The following is a 16428-nucleotide window of genomic DNA, read 5'->3' as shown; positions in this document are numbered from 1 at the left end:
CCTCTTCTCCTGATGATGATGAAGCCTCTTCCGCACCCAGCTCCCAAGTGCGATCGGCTTCATCATCATTGAGTTGTGTCTGCATGTCATTGATGTCCTCCTCAGGTTCCTCAACAGTGTCTGCTTAAGGAGCTTGAACGCTCGCAACACCACCTCCCACGCCACTCTCCTCATCACTACTTGCTTGCCTAGCGGAGGAAGCAGCGGATGTCTCCTCCAATTCTTGGCTGGGCCATAGCTGCTGACTGTACTCTATATCGTCCTCACTAAATAGTAGAGCTGAAGCTACAGCGTAAGATACTTCTATGGGGGAGGGAACAGCATAGGACAGAGGCAATGAGAGGAAAGGGACTGCTCTCGGGCCATGCCAACTGAGGATTGTGTCTGAGGAACCCACCGACTGTTGACTGGGGGTTTCAGATCTCACTTGTGATGAAGTAACACGGTCGTGTTAACCAATTGATTACGGCAGATGGGTTGCTGGTCAAGACACTACCACTAGCTGATACTGGGAGCTCAGGCCTCTTGCTGGGACACCGGCTGCCACTCGCCCCTAGTCTGCTGCGACCTCTGCCAGATGAATTTAGGCCTCTGCCACTCCTCTGTGCACGTCCTGGAACTTCTCTGCCTGACATACTTAGTGCGTATATGAGGGGAGTATAATACGCTCCACTACGCTTAAAACAGTATTTGTCTACAACACCAGCAGGTGTGTACTTTTGGCTAGCCTTTCACAGTATCTAGGCCCTTAACAGGAACAAAATGGTACACCACTTAGATGTACATAGGTGGTATGCACTTACAAGGGGAGGACAATGCGCTCCAGTATGCTTAAAACAGTATTTGTCTGCAACACCAGCAGGTGTGTACTTTTGGCTGGCCTTTAACAGTATCTAGGCCCTTAAGACTTTAACAGGAACATAATGGTACACCACTTTGATGTACATATGTGGTAAGCACTTATGAGGGGAGGACAATGCGCTCCAGTACGCTTAAAACAGTATTTGTCTACAACACCAGCAGGTGTGCACTTTTGCCTGGCCTTTCACAGTATCTAGGCCCTTACGACCTTAACAGGAATAAAATGGTACATCACTTAGATGTATGCACAGGTTACACCTAATAGAGGACAATGCGCTTTTAGTGCTCTGCTCACCCTAACTGTCTGGCTACTATTAGCTTTTCAGTTGTTGTACACACAAGTGCTAGAGCACACAGTCGCTGTGTACTACACCCAAAATTGCACTTTCTCTCTCAATCTCACTCCCTTCCTTATCAGTACTTCTAGGCTGGATTTGGGCTTGAGGTGAATTGCTGCTGTAAAAAATCTTTTCTGTGCAACACACTGCTCTGTGTCCCTCTCTGTAATAGAACGCTGATGTGACTAGGAGGTGAATCGCTGCTGTAAAAATGCTTTTCTGTACAACTCCCACTGCTGTCTGTCCCTTTCTCTCTGTAATAGAACGCTGATGTGACTGGTCGCAAGATGGCTGCCGATTATATAGGGCTGTGACATCACAGGGGTGGCTGGCTGCTGATAGGCTGCATGCTGCATGTAATTCAGGGTCATCCTGCCGACCCTTGTTCCCACCTTCCCAGGAATCCTTGCCCCATGTCCTCACATGTGGATCCACTATTTTAGATGCCCAGACCCTGGACTGCACTAAACGGAGCTTAATGAAGCGATTCGCGTGATCGAATCACAGCAATATTCGCATTCGTTATGAATCAAATTCTTCCTGAGATTCGTAACAAATTCGGATTCGTCAGATTCGATTCGCTCATCCCTATTGAAGACGGCAGAGAATAATGGAGCCAAATGTCCCATCAATAGACACTTAAAGAAGCAAGTGCGATATTATATTCTTAATAGTAAAGTGATGATACTGTGGTGTACACATTCAAATACATTGGTATGACGCCTAATGCAAACACTGCACGTCGCAGGCCAGAGCTGTCCTGTAGATTTACATAATTGCTATTAATTACAAGAGCAAGCAAGCTGAGAGACAGGCAGACATTGAGAGGGGGAGCATGACAATACAAAAAACAGGGCCAACACCATGAAGGGGCCAAAAAGCTGTGAGGAGGTGAGAACAGATGGGAGAGAGGATGCTGCTCTGAAAAAAAAGAAAGAAAAAAAAAGATGGAGTAGAGGTGCCAGGATTCAGAAATGTGCAGTTACAGCTGCTTTCAGGATAACAGCCTCTAAATGCAATTCTCTCTGATCATATCGAGTAAAGAAAGCTAGAAAGAAAGGGGCACGGGAAATAGCTGTTTGCTGAGATGCAAGTAAATAGGAGAGCTATACAAAATGACAATAAGAGAATAGCGAAGCAGAGGCACCAGAACTCACATGAAGAATGAAGGAGACAGTTAGATGGTACATGAATAGAGGTGAATGTGAAACAGATTGATAGCAACAATGGATAATGGGGAGTGTATGTGACTGTAAAGAAAATGCAAGAATGAATGATGTAAATCAGAGGAAGATCAAAAAGAAAAGTATGCATGAGGATAAAGAGGAGCTGCCAATAAAAAGTCAATTGGCAGGGACAGAAGGATGAATATGGCAGAGGTAGAAAGGGCATAGGAAAAGCCTTGCGCCAGTGTATGTGAACTACAAAGAGACTGATGTGTTAGGACTGCATGTGTGTAAGAAAAGGGCATTAGTCACAAAATACATTAAACAGTCAATAATGAGTGAATATTAGTGTTGAGCGGCATCGGCCATATTTGAATTTGCGATATTTTGCGTATATATGGACTAATATTCGTCATATATTCGCTAAATTCGCATATTCATAATATTCACATTTTATTTTCACATACACGAAAATTCGCATATGTGAAAATAAGCATTTGCAAATTTTCGCATGTACGCAAATTCGTACGCCAGTCTCACACAGTAGTATTAGAGCCTTGTTTACACCACACAAGCTGGAAGCAGAGAGGGATGATCACTGTACTGTGTACTGTGAAAAAATGAAAAAAAAAACAAAAAACGAATATTCGTAATTGCGAATATATAGTGCTATATTCACGAATATACGATATTCACGAATAAAATTTGCATTTTGAATATTCACACTAGTTATATGACTATAACATGCTAGATGAATGTTGAGGAAATGCCTAAAGGATCTAATTGGGATCTAATCGTAAGCAGTAGTGTAATAAAAATGTCATAAATTGTGAATTCAAGCAATATTAATCATAAAGAATTTCCATTGCCAGAAAAGCTAGTCATTGAAAGCAATGTAGAACACACTGTATAGATGTCTATAGCTATAGCTAGAAGGAAGGAAGAGAGGGAGGAAGGAAGGAAAAGAGGAAGGAAAGAAGGAAGAGAGGGAATGAGAGAGGATGTAAAAGAGGTAGGAAAGAAGGAAGAGAGGGAGGGAGGGGGGAAGGAAGGAAAAGAGGGAGGAAAGAAGGAAGAGAGGGTGTAAGAGAGGATGTAAAAGAGGTAGGAAAGAAGGAAGAGAGGGAGGGAGGAAGGAAGGAAGGAATGAAGGCAGGAAGAGAGGGAGAAACCAGGGAACAAAGGAAAGAGGAAAGGAAGGAAGGAAGGAATAAATTCTGAAGTTTGTTAAAGACAGCAGAACTGTCAGATGGAAGAAGGATCAGAGTGATTTATTTGACTACAAAAGAAACACAGACAGTTATATTGTAAGCTCAATGTCCATATAGTATAAAGCACCTACCAGTTACTTCAAGGGGCACAGTGTCCTGCTCATCTTCAATTCCCAGGACAATTTCACAACGGTATACACCTGAGTCACTGGCACGAGCATTGGACAGAACCAAGGTGGCATTGCGTCGGTTGTGGGCATATCCTGGCAGAGACACTCTCCCTTCATAACCTCGAGATATTTTTACCACATTCTCTTGTGCCACTAGAACAGATGTCTCCTTGCCTGGCCCAGGCTGAATTTTACTCCATTTAATGCGTGGTGCATCTAAGACAACATTATTTGCTTGCACAGATTGAGTAGATGGTAGAGAGAAAAAACAAAGGAGGGCCACAGACTGGGCCAAACCACATTGTACAAGGCCATGTTGATGTCTGTGGATATGTAGAGGCTGATCACTTTCCTCAATACCTGGATATAAAACAAAAAAGAAATGTTAAAACATACCCTTCTAAAAATTAAGAGGTTCTTTCTGTCTTTCAGTGTTCTTTTTATTAAATGTAACAACATTTATAAACATGAACATGAGTGATATAATACATGAAATTGATCTAAGTTACAATAATAATTGGTTCCAGGACGACCATTGTATGTTATAAATATTGTACCTTGAGACTCAAACTCTATAACAAACTTGTAATTGGTTCAGAAGAACTCAGAATGTCAATTTCAATTATTTAGGTTATTTAGAATTAGAACAGATTTGTTTACAAAACAGCACCATACCTGCCCTCTGGTTGTGTATGGTATTGCAGCTCAGTTCCATCGAGGTGAATAGAGCAAAGTTGTAATACCACACACAACCTGAGGACAGGGGTGGTGCTGTTTTAGGAAGAAACTAGCATTGTTGTTTTATTACTGGATTATCCCTTTAAAGGAGAGTCACCACATAACTACTTATAAGCCCTTACATTAAAATATTATATAAAGATCAAAAATAGTTGCTGGAAACTACAATGTACATATATATATATATATATATATATATATATATATATATATATATACACATATACATATATATATATATATATATATATATATATATATATATATATACATATAACAGGCCAATGCTTTTTGCTTTTTCAATGTCCTGTTAAGCACACAGTTTACCACAAAAACACAATGGAGCAACCCTTACATGGTGCCCAAATGAGCCGAGGGAGCAGCTCATTTTAGCACAGGTGAAGGGCAATACAGAACCTATAGTTCTGCACTGCACTGTAAAGTGGCAATAGTAGACAACCAGTCAGTAAATGCACATTGAAATGCCCGCTCTGATTGGTCGGATCATGTACTTATTCACATTTGTTGCAGATCAGGCTATCTGTAGTATTGCACAGTATGTTAAGTATAGTTTCAAGTTACAATAGTCTATGAAAGACTATTGTATGTTACAAATTTTGTAGCCTGAGGCCATTGTCAGTTGACGGATCACTATATGAGGTATTTATAGATATCAGAATGTAAGTTGTTGCACATTATTTAGTTGTACCTAAGTAAGTAAATATGCATAGTTAGATCTGCATCAAGTAAATAAGTGAAAAACAAAAACTACAAGAAAGAGGAGGATTAAGGTTTTTGTTATTGGCTGATATCACCAGTGGCCACATTTTGCCCTTACAAGTATAGTGCTTACTCATGATGTCCATTGGAACAATATTGCAAGTTTAAGGCTATGTGGCTAATACAAGGGAATTTGAGCTTGAGATCTATCTGTTATGTGCATATGCTCTTATTGTGCACCGGTCCTTTAAACGAAAATGTCTTATCTTAGTTTTCTTCCCATTTTATCCCCATCAAAGCTGCATAGTCAATTGAACTAATATTGGAAGCCGGAGAAGATCGAAGAGCACTGTGCTAATTTCTAACATAGACAATGACTTGACAAAGTGTCTTTTATTACACTCCACAACCCATTTTGGAGGTCTGCAGTGCCCTCAGGGTAATATCAATAGATGGACTAAAAGTGTTGTCATGCTATGTGAATAGACATTATTTCAGAAAATGGACATTCACTAGAGCTGCCAGTAGCTTCCTCCATGATTTATTTACCCTAGAGGCTAGGAGTACTGTATTGAGAAGCTCCTGTTCCCATAGATGTCATTTATACTCTGAGGCATAGGCCCAAGAGGTCTACATGGAGCGAGCAATGTCAGGTCTACAGTGTGAAATGCAGTGCTAACTTATGCAGGCTGCTCCTGATCACAACTAAGATTAGAACCAATTTAAGTACTGTCAGAGGAGGGATCCATCCTACAAGGATTTATTATGCCGCCTGCCGGAGATAAGAATAATCAGAGCCAGCTGTGCCCTGAAGACTAGAGCGAGGATAGAGGCTCGGCACAGCCATATATCTGTATTGAGCATTGCCTTTGTTCAGGGTGTCACCATTCTAGGCCTGGCTATTGTTCCAGGCTATGAATATACTTAAGGTCCCAAGCAAAGTATCATGGTGTTGCCCGAGGCTCATTCTTAAAGAAAGAACCGTAGAAAACCGTTGAAACCTTTCTGAAAACCTTTCTGCTATCTTGCCTTCATTCTGTTGCATGCTTTTTCATATATCCCTTTGGTTTACGTTATATTTCCTATCCATATCACAGCATATATTTTTTGTTCCTGTGCTGTGGCATCATTATGTGCAGTCCTCATGAGATAGACCGCACATATAGCAAATTATTCTGCATCAATTAACATTCATGACAAAAGGCAAGCTGTAAAGAGGCAGAACATTCCGCCTGTAGTGCGTCTAACAGCTTCAGATGACCTAGACTTTGTGATTATTTAATTTCCCCCCGAAAGAGTGCAGTGTGCATGACAAAAACCCCTTAGCCACATCATTCAGTTTGTATAAAGCACCACTGACAAAATAGCAAAGCAAGAAGAAAAATTTCAGAATATTGTATATCAATTATGGTTAATAAGAAATGCATTATTTAAGTTTACAGAGGTCTCAAGGACATTAAAGGGGTACTCCGCCCCTAGACATCTTATCCCCTATTTAAGGGATCGGGAATAAGATGTCTGATCGCAGGGGTCCCGCCTCTGGGGACACCCCACGATCTCAGCTGCGGCACCCCAGACATCCGGTGCACAGTGCGAACTTCACTCCGTGCCGGATGACTGGCGATGTGGGGCAGAGGCTCGTGACTTCATGTCACGCCCCCTCCCATAGACTTGCATTGAGGGGTCGTGCCTGTGATGTCACAAACCTCCGATACTGCACCCGACGCTCTAAACAAACACCGGGTGCAGCAGGAAGATCGTGGGGGTCCCCAGCAGTGGGACCCCGCGATCAGACATCTTATCCCCTATCCTTTGGATAGAGGATAAGATGTCTCTGGGTGGAGTTCCCTTTAACAATGATTAACTATTTTTATAGCATATAGGATATCAACTACTTATCCAAGGGAGTCCTGTCTCTGGAACCCTACCGATCAGGAAAATAAATGGTCTATTTCATTGTTCACACAGGCATGAACAGGCAAACCAGTCTGGTAATGCTTCTTTGCCTGTTTACTCCTATTCAACTACTGATCCTAAAGGGCATCCAGAAACCTCATCGATCAAACATGGATGACCTATACTAAGGATAGTCCATTAACACTAAAGGCATAACACTATGCATTATGAGACAGAGCTTCCCGCTTCAGCTCCATAGCACCCATCTCTAGTGTGAGACCCAGTGTAATGTGGTTATACGGTGCTGGGTCTTGCACTGAAGAGAGGGTGCTATAGAGAGGACGCTCTATCACATTATGCAGGCAAGGAGAAAAGGCACTCACAAAGCTATTCTGGGGCCAAATTTAAAATCAAAGTGACTTAGAAACATAACTTTGTGCACAGTGCTGGCATTAGAGGTACACTTTAATGGTACTTCATAACCTTTACTGGTCAGGTTGCTCAGATAAACACATTTTCATATATTATCTAATTTACTTACTGAGAGTTAACGAGGAAAATGAAAGGCTTTTAAATTTTTTATATTTTTTAGTAGATCTACATGTATATAAACAGTATGCAGTAAACTTGTAAGCTCCCATAGTGGTGGTTGCAATCACTCAAAAGATTGTCATTTAACGGGTAGTCTGGCATTTTTAAATAACTGATATAGTGATGGGGCTGAAGAAAAAAGTTTTTGCAGGTCCCGCTGCAGCTCTAGTTTCATCTATCCTCCGCTGCTCATGTGTTCTGCCTACTTCCAAAAAGAGTGTTTGGAGCAGGACCTGCCTGCTCAGCCAATCAGTTGCCAAGATAGGTCCGGCTCTGAGCTCGGATTTCAGAAGCAGCCAGAAGACAGGAGCAATGAAGGACCAGAAGTAGGTAAAACAGGAGCTGTAAAGGGACCTGCGAAGATCGTGAATCTGCACCCATAGGGACCGAAATAGGCAGGTCGCAATGGGTTAAAATATATTTTCTTTTCACAGCAATTACCAATGATTTTCCAAGATAGATTTATTTGCGCCCCTGATGAGGCTGTTTCCCAAACTGTGCAGCTGATGATCAGCTTCTCTGCAGCTGGTAATTACAATCTGTGCATGGGATCTGCACTTGTCATACCATTGCCAAGTACTGACTGGTGTCATGTACAGATTAACTCACTCCTATCTGGCTATAATCAGCACACAATGGCTCTTTCCAGATACCTACAAAGACTTCCTATAAAGAGGTAAAGCTCAGCAGATGTCTCAGACAGCAGGATTAAGGATCTGATTACAATATGAATATATTATAATGTGCTTCAAAATATATAGTGGAGAAATTTACCAAACTTAATGTACCACTAATTTGGCTCAATTTGCGGAAAAAAAAAATTAGAGTACTTGCCTTGCATCACATCTATGTTTTCAGACATTTATTGTACCTCACCCCCAAAAGGGGCTTGACTTATAAGAAGGGTGCAGAAAGGGGCATGCCAAAATTGAAAAATTTTAGTACAAAGAAGGGCTAACAAATTGGTGTACAGTCAGGCAAAAGTGTACAACATATCTAACAAGATGCACTAAATGTATCATACAGCATGAGACATAAATCTGGTGCACCTTAAGACTACCTAGTCTCCGTTTAGGCTAAATCTGTCCCATTATGTTTGTTATTTAAAGGGGCTGTCTACTGCAGACACGTTTGACTATAATATGTGTTATGTGGGCCTCCCAATGAACTCTGGCCTGTTTTCCCATTATAGTAAGTTATGTGACTGCCAAACTCTGCAATTGAAAATTCCGAATGTACATTTAGAATGCAGTTTTTGAGTCAAAATCAGAAGGGAACTATAAAGAAAGGACTTATCCTTCCTACTGGATCCACTTCTGACTTTGGCTAAAAAACTACAGTGGCAGTTTACAAAAAAAAAGACAGTAAAAAACCTGTGTGTAAACCTAGCCTTAAAGGATACTCCGCCCCTAAACATCTTATCCTCTATCCAAAGGATAGGGGATAAGATGTCAGATCGCCGGGGTCCAGCTACTGGGGACCCCCGGGATCTCGGCTGCAGCACCCCGCTATCATTACTGCACAGAGCAGACTCGCACCGTGCGTAATGACGGGCAATACAGGGGCCGGAGCATCGTTAAGTCACGGCTCCGCCTCCTCATCACGCCCCCTCCCATAGACTTGCATTAAGGGGGGGGCCATGACATCACGGTTCCGCCCCTCGTGACGTCACGGCCCCTGTATCGCTGGTCATTACACACGGAGCAAATCTGCTCTGTGCAGTAATGATAGCGGGGTGCCGCAGCAGAGATCCCGGGGGTCCCCAGCATCAGGACCCCGGCGATCTGACATCTTATCCCCTATCCTTTGGATAGGGGATAAGATGTCTAGGGGCAGAGTACCCCTTTAAAGGGGTACTCCATCATTGAATATCTTATCCCCTATCCAAAGGATACAGGATTCGATGTCTGATCTCAGGGGGTCCAGCTGCTGGGATCCCCCCAATCTCCAGACGGGCACCCCAGCGATCTAAACATTTTTGTGAAGAATGCTGGGTTTTGACGGCCGTGGTTGTGACGTAACACCACACCCCCTCCATTCTTGTCCATGGGTGGAGGGGGGGGGGAAGACCGTAACAAAAAGACGTCTACATCCAGGAAGAACACGTCACGCACACAACATGGCTGCCGGACCCAGCAAACCAGTGGTCGCCAGCAAAAGGATCGCAATTAAACTACAGAACTTCCGATCATACCAAAAAGGTAAGATTGCAACACAACACAATAGAATACAGAAACCAAACTCCAGGGAACATACAAAAAGTATACTAGAGCCTATATAATCGCAAAACTGTATAACCAGCGGAGTACCCCTTTAAGTATTACCAATCCCAAAACTGCATTTACATAACAATACATACATTATTCAACAATAACTCTCTAAGGCTGAGCTTTGATTTCAACATTGATAGGTTCCAATGGTTCATTCATAAAGTAAAATATTGATATGTTATCATTATAAAAAGGTACTCCGGTGCTTACACATCTTATTCCCTATCCAAAGGATAGGGGATAAGATGCCTGATCGCGGGAGTCCCGCCACTGGGGACGCCCGTGATCATGCACGCGGCACCCCGTTTGTAATCAGTCCCCGGAGCGTGTTCGCTCCGGGTCTGATTACGGTCGACCGCAGGGCCAGCGGCGTGTGATGTCACGCCTCCGCCCCGTGTGACATCAAGCTCCACCCCTCAATGCAAGCCTAAGTGCGCGTGTTTGCGCAATGCGCATGCATGATCACGGGCGTCCCCAGCTGCGGGACTCCCGCGATCAGGCATCTTATCCCCTATCCTTTGGATAGGGGATAAGATGTGTAAGCACCGGAGTACCCCTTTAAGGACATATACACTAACTTACAATGGTTGAATATGAGATACTAAAATGTAAAATGTTCTAGGCTCAAAGGTTCAAGTTTAAATAGTATTTTGGACATATTGAAACGTTATAATTTATCGCAGTGTAGCCAAACAGTGGCCATACATACAGATATCATTTCAGGATCAGTAATAATAATTGGTAATGCTTTAGGCACATATAGTAGAAATCTAAGGATTATTTCCAACTGAAAGGTAAAATTTGTAATTTATTAGTAAACTGGAAGTTAGAGATATAACTAAAAGTTTAGGGATTATTATGTCTTATTTGTTTACAGAAATGTTGGTATTATTCTACATTTATGAAAAAGTTACACCAGGAAGAACATTTATACTGTGTTACTCACTTCGTCCAATTCCAGAATCTGCAGCATTATGTTGCCGAGCATCCAGTGCCTGCTGATGTTGCCAGGCCCTCAGATGGCATCCGGGACACCAGTCTCCAATTGTCGCCTATTGATTGGGGTTTATACCATGGCCTGGTTTTCTATCTCTGCCCTATCATTCCTATCTACTGATCTGAACTCTCATCTTGGCCTTGTTTCGGGATACTGTATCTGTCTTATCTATTGGCTCATTCATCTGAAACCTGTTGTACTCCTGGCTGTGATCCTTGGCTCAATCCCTGACTACATGTAGAAAAGGCTCTTATCTCTGCTCCCGATGATGCGACTATGGCAGCATAATTAATGCTAAATTAACAATATATGGTCATTAGCATTTTGGGAAGAATTATTCAGTATTTTAGCTATATATTATAACTAATTCAGTCATCTCTTAATATCCCCTAATTTTCTTAATGTGACTAAGGCTTGGTTGCTATGAGAAATATTGAAATAATGTTTCCCAAAATGGATGTAATGTTTTCAAATGTTACCTTTTTTTATTTTATTTTATTTTTTTTACAACTCACGTATTTCAACCAGATAAGGAAGTAACATGAACTGACTTGATACTTTAGGCTCTTAGAGCATACTAAATTGACATTAAAACTGAAATCTTTATTTAATAGAATTAATTGAGATTCATATAACAAATCTTATAAGACTGAATCTGAATTCATTTGCTAAACTTCACATGCAGTTATTTCAGAATAAATGTTTTATAGATTTTAGCTGTTAAAATGTATATATAAGTTACCTCCCTGTAGCCAAACATATTTAATAAAATGCTATGTTTACAGCTTTACTGGGTATTTTACCTTTATTTACATTGTGACTTGGTAATAACAGTGATGTATAAGATTACATTGGTAGAGGTTGGTGCGTTAAGACCTCCAAAGATATCCTGAACTTTTTTTTTATTACTCTGAATCTTCAAATCCCACAATGGATGTAAAATATGGACTGCAAGACTCTGTTCACATCAATTCCTTCCATCAGACATTTACATTAGGTGTATTCCTTGACATATATATACAGTATCTCTTACAGAAGACTTCACTGTACAGCATTGGCCTATGTTGTCCATTTTCTGGGGTGGTCTACAGTAGTTCTTTTGGTTTCCGTTGGACAAATGAGGGCCTATGTACCTATGTACGAAATACGTGCTGGGAGCTTTCAATGTAAACGAGAAATGCTACACAAACACAACCTAATAAGACAAATAGGTCAAGCCTTACCTGCAGCACTTGTGTATGTACTGCCTAGATGAAGAAGCCATAGTCCCAATGCTAAAAGCCTAAAATAAAAGAAAAAGTAGTTTTATTTGTTATGAGTACAATTTACTTAACATTTTGTACAATCTGTTACAACTGAAAATTGAGAGTTCATAAGATTGTAAAAAAAAAAAAAGTTGAAAATCAATTTTTTAACCTGTTATTCATACAGAACCATTGAATAGGTTGTTATATAACTAGTTAAAGGTTACATTGTACACCGTACAAATTATAGAACATGTATTATAATACAATAGAATATACAACATGTGAAAGTGATCAAATACCCCATATTGTAGTATGGGTCATGGAGCAGCGAGGCAGGGATTGTTACCTTTTTCTTGTCTATAGCAACTTTAATCAATGGGTATTGTTATAAAATAATAGCTGTGTTGCTGCAACAAAAAGTTTTCTGCTTCAATTCAGACTGTAAGCTATTGTATCCAACTTAAAATCTGCAAGAAAACTTGCAGTGGGGTAATACTATTACTGGCACCAGTGCCGCATGACCCACTTGGATAAATCAGCTCTGTTCTTAAACTGTCTTGTCTAAGTTTGCACTGTCTAAGTACCTCTACCTCAATATTATCCCTGAGGAGTTTATGGACATCAAAGGTTCAGTCTAGTGTGATTTGTGTAAAGGAAGCATTAAAGAAAAACTGTATTATAAATGGTAGCTGCTTTCTTCCAAAGACAGCACCACACCTGTCCTCAGGTTGTGTATAGTATTACAACTTCACTTCATTCATTTCAAGGAAGCTGGGCTTCAATACCACACAACCTGGGGATAAAAGTGGTGCCATTTCTATAAAAAAAAAAAATCTGCTATATTTTTTAAATAAGTCTAAAGGGGTGACCTGGTTACTCAAAGAACCTAAAGATAAAATTCAAGTATTATCCTATCAGGCCTCAGCCTAGGTATTACACAGTATAGCACTTTTTTCTGAAGTGTTCCTATAAGTGACTGCTGATAATTATAGTAGTTGTGCCCTAAGCAACAAAGGAACATTTTCATGGTTTATATTTCTGAAAAGAAATATAAAAGGAGGGAAAGATCTGCTAAAAATGCCTATTAATATCCATTATTTTTAAGTAGATTCGCTAGATGTGTTGGGTGTATCACTATAGAATCTCAGTTGGCAGATACTGTATAACAAAAAAGGTCCTTTTAGAACTCAAGAAAGGTTGTAGATTAGAATGTTGAGTTTATTACAACCCAAAGGTCAGTTACTATTCACAGTATACAATGGCAAAGTGGTACAACGTATTAATACAAAAAAAAAGGCTTAAATGGGTTGCATTCATTTGGTACAAAGTACCATACATTGAAATGCAGCCATAGACAGGAGAACTGCCAAATCAATGGAGTAATGGCTGTAGGACCTCTTAGACCAGGTACATGCTGTTTTATTGCGTCCCTTGGCTACATTGAACAATTACTGTAATGCAGCCGAGGGACTTGACAAAGAGAATGAGGGGGTGACTTTTATGTGACAAGGGAAGGTTTCCAATCTGCGAAGTTGTAAAACAAACTATGTAACGTCTGTGTTAAAAATTCTTCTTTCATCTTTCTCTTGTGTTTGCTGTAGCCCAGTAAAGATATTAATGATTTCCACTGAAAAGAGGTGAGTCATCTTCCTTAAATGTGTCTTTCTTTCTGAAACCATTTTATACTCATATATACAGTGCTTATACCCAACTACTATTACCAGCATTTATTAGGAAAGTGACAGCTTCTTCTGCAGTCCAGGACCTCACTGCGATATAAGAGAGGATATGTACTCTACAGTATATGTAGCTCTTAAAATCTACCTCTACACAACATACTTCTCTAAAATAAAATAAAAAGCTGATGTCTCATCCTCCTATGTGAAGCCTTTTCAGTTTCTACTCAGCTCTGACTTATCTTGGTCACCTACACGAGTGACAACCACTAATACCAGCCATTACATCACCCACTGGGGTTGTCAACCAGCTTTCCACAGAGCCTCTGCAATATTATGGAATGTAATTTTATGTAACAATGCTAATTCATATGCCACTCATGTCTGTCCACCTATCTTCTCGGTGAACACAGAAGTAAAGTGCCCCAAGGAAAATAATGTTGCTGAGATTATATAAGTAGCTTGATAGCAAACATCAATGTTTCCTGTACATGAGATGAATTATGAGTGCACTGAACTCATAACAATTCATTTAAAGGGAATCTGTCAGTGGCATTTGCTGCTATTGGCTGCAGACATGGTTGTATAACTAATAGGGTATAAAAGAAAAATACCTTTCCTGGAGCTGATGGCACTTGCAAATCTTATAAAATCTCCTTTTAGTTCATCAGACAAGTGCCATGAAGGCGGAGACAAGCTGCTTAAGTGCCACAGCCAGGCACACTCTTCCTCCTCACTCACCTCCCAGCACCTCTTAGACTGACCTACAGAAACCTGTACATTAAATAAGGGATGTGAGGACAAGGAACAATTATGCAAGGCTATGGCACTCTAGCAGCTCTGCTCCTCCTACCTGACACCTAATTGAGGCTTAAAACGTGTTTTTTTTATGTATGGCAACCAATATCAGCTATAAAGAAAGTACAGTTTGTTTTTATAACTTAAAGGGAAACTAACAAGCTGGGGTTATTATTGCAAATGAACAGCATAACAACGATGGGTCACTTACATGATTCCGTCTGGTGGTTTAAAAGTTATCCCTCCAAATAGCGCTGAGCACTGCTGAGCTCCCCTGCCTCCTCTATACACAGTGTTATGCCCACGCATTTCATGAGTATTCAAATGTTTTCACTCTATCGTGCCCACAGGTTCTCACACTATTCTCATATGCCTCAGCCTCTCATGTCACTCTCCCGTGCCTCAGGCTCCCACACACTCACACATGACAAGGATGCAAGATTGAAGAAGTTTAAATATTCATCAGATAGGCGGGCATAGGGCTGTCTATAGAGGAGGCAGGGGAGCTCAGCAAGCCTGCTCCCTGCCTCCATTGTGCACAGCAGTGCTATAGCAATATGGATATTGGAAGGGATAACTTTGAATCCACCCGACAGAATTATATAAGTCACCTATTATGTAAGTTCACCCGCACTATAACCCAGTGTATTGGGTTTACAGCCAGGAGTAAACAGCCTGTCAGACACCTATTTAATTGTATCTGTAGCTCTTGGCTGTAGATACAGCTAACAGATTCTCTTTACCTCTACCATGTCATTCATATATTTGTAATAGCATAGTCAAAGAGCGCTGCATGGCAGTATACATACAGTTGTGACACTGACTATGTAAGCAAAGAACACAAAGTGATAAACATACATAAAAAAATCTATAGGAAAAAAACACTTGAAAGAAATAGGAAACAGGACTTAAGTTCTTGGAAATGTATGCATTGTGTAGAGACAGATCACAGTATTCTGTGCACAAGCAGCTGTCTGAGCTATGGAAAAAGACTGTGTGTGGCCAATGCAGAAAACGGTAGGAGGGCATGGATATAATGGCATTACAGTATTTATAAAGGTATTGTTACTAATTAGCTCCGTTTAAGTCTGGCATTAGAACATATACCCGCATTCTCTCTAAATAAGCTAGGCAGGACAATATCCTAAGGACCTATGCAGAAAGCTCAGAAATTTTCTGAATCCATTCATACTGCAATACCTTCATAATTCACAGTACACTATACACATACAGTATATATCTTTCTCTTTTATTATATGTTATGATGATTCGCCTTATTCCAGCAAGATTTATAGATAAACATGTTCGGTGGCCCAGTACAGGAGTTGTACCCCTGTACCCTTGCTGCCCTGTCAGGCAGCCTCCCTGCAGTGTCCCCTGGGCCCCTTCACCTGTTCCCTCTGTACAATTGGTTTTATGCTATGTATTGTATATAAGCGTGTAGTACCTTTAAGAATATTCGTCATGTGGTTAACCTGTTGTCATGTGAGTTTAACCCTGTGAGGTGTCAGTGACCCTGTGACCTAAGGGTGACCTATGGGACCCCACCAGAGTCTCCCCTATATAAGCCCTGGGAGGAGTCTCTTCACTCTCTTTTCTCTTTGAGCTCAGCTCTGAGTCTTTGCTGAGGTCTAGCCAAGTCAAGTCCTAAAAGTGTGTCTGGAGTCCATAGGAGACCTCAAGTCTGTCCAGCAGCCACAAGTCTTCAAGTAAGCTACAATTGGGGTATAGTCAGTCCATTCAAGACAG

The 16428-nt window shown here is 40.9% G+C and overlaps 1 protein-coding gene across 2 annotated transcripts in view; it reads right to left on the bottom strand.

The window, feature by feature from the left end:
- The window catches only part of NCAN (neurocan), a 195868-nt gene that overhangs the window by 106313 nt on the left and 73127 nt on the right, over positions 1 to 16428 (bottom strand). For both annotated transcript variants that reach the window (XM_056518203.1, XM_056518204.1), the window contains exons 2-3: positions 12182 to 12240; positions 3708 to 4106 (exon numbers count right to left, since the gene is read on the bottom strand). In XM_056518203.1, the coding sequence (XP_056374178.1) occupies positions 3708 to 4106; positions 12182 to 12240 (458 nt within the window). The remainder of the gene's footprint in view (positions 1 to 3707; positions 4107 to 12181; positions 12241 to 16428) is intronic.

Source organism: Hyla sarda, chromosome 1, assembly GCF_029499605.1.
Source record: "Hyla sarda isolate aHylSar1 chromosome 1, aHylSar1.hap1, whole genome shotgun sequence".
Taxonomy (NCBI): domain Eukaryota; kingdom Metazoa; phylum Chordata; class Amphibia; order Anura; family Hylidae; genus Hyla; species Hyla sarda.
This window is presented reverse-complemented; position numbering and strand designations above follow the sequence as displayed.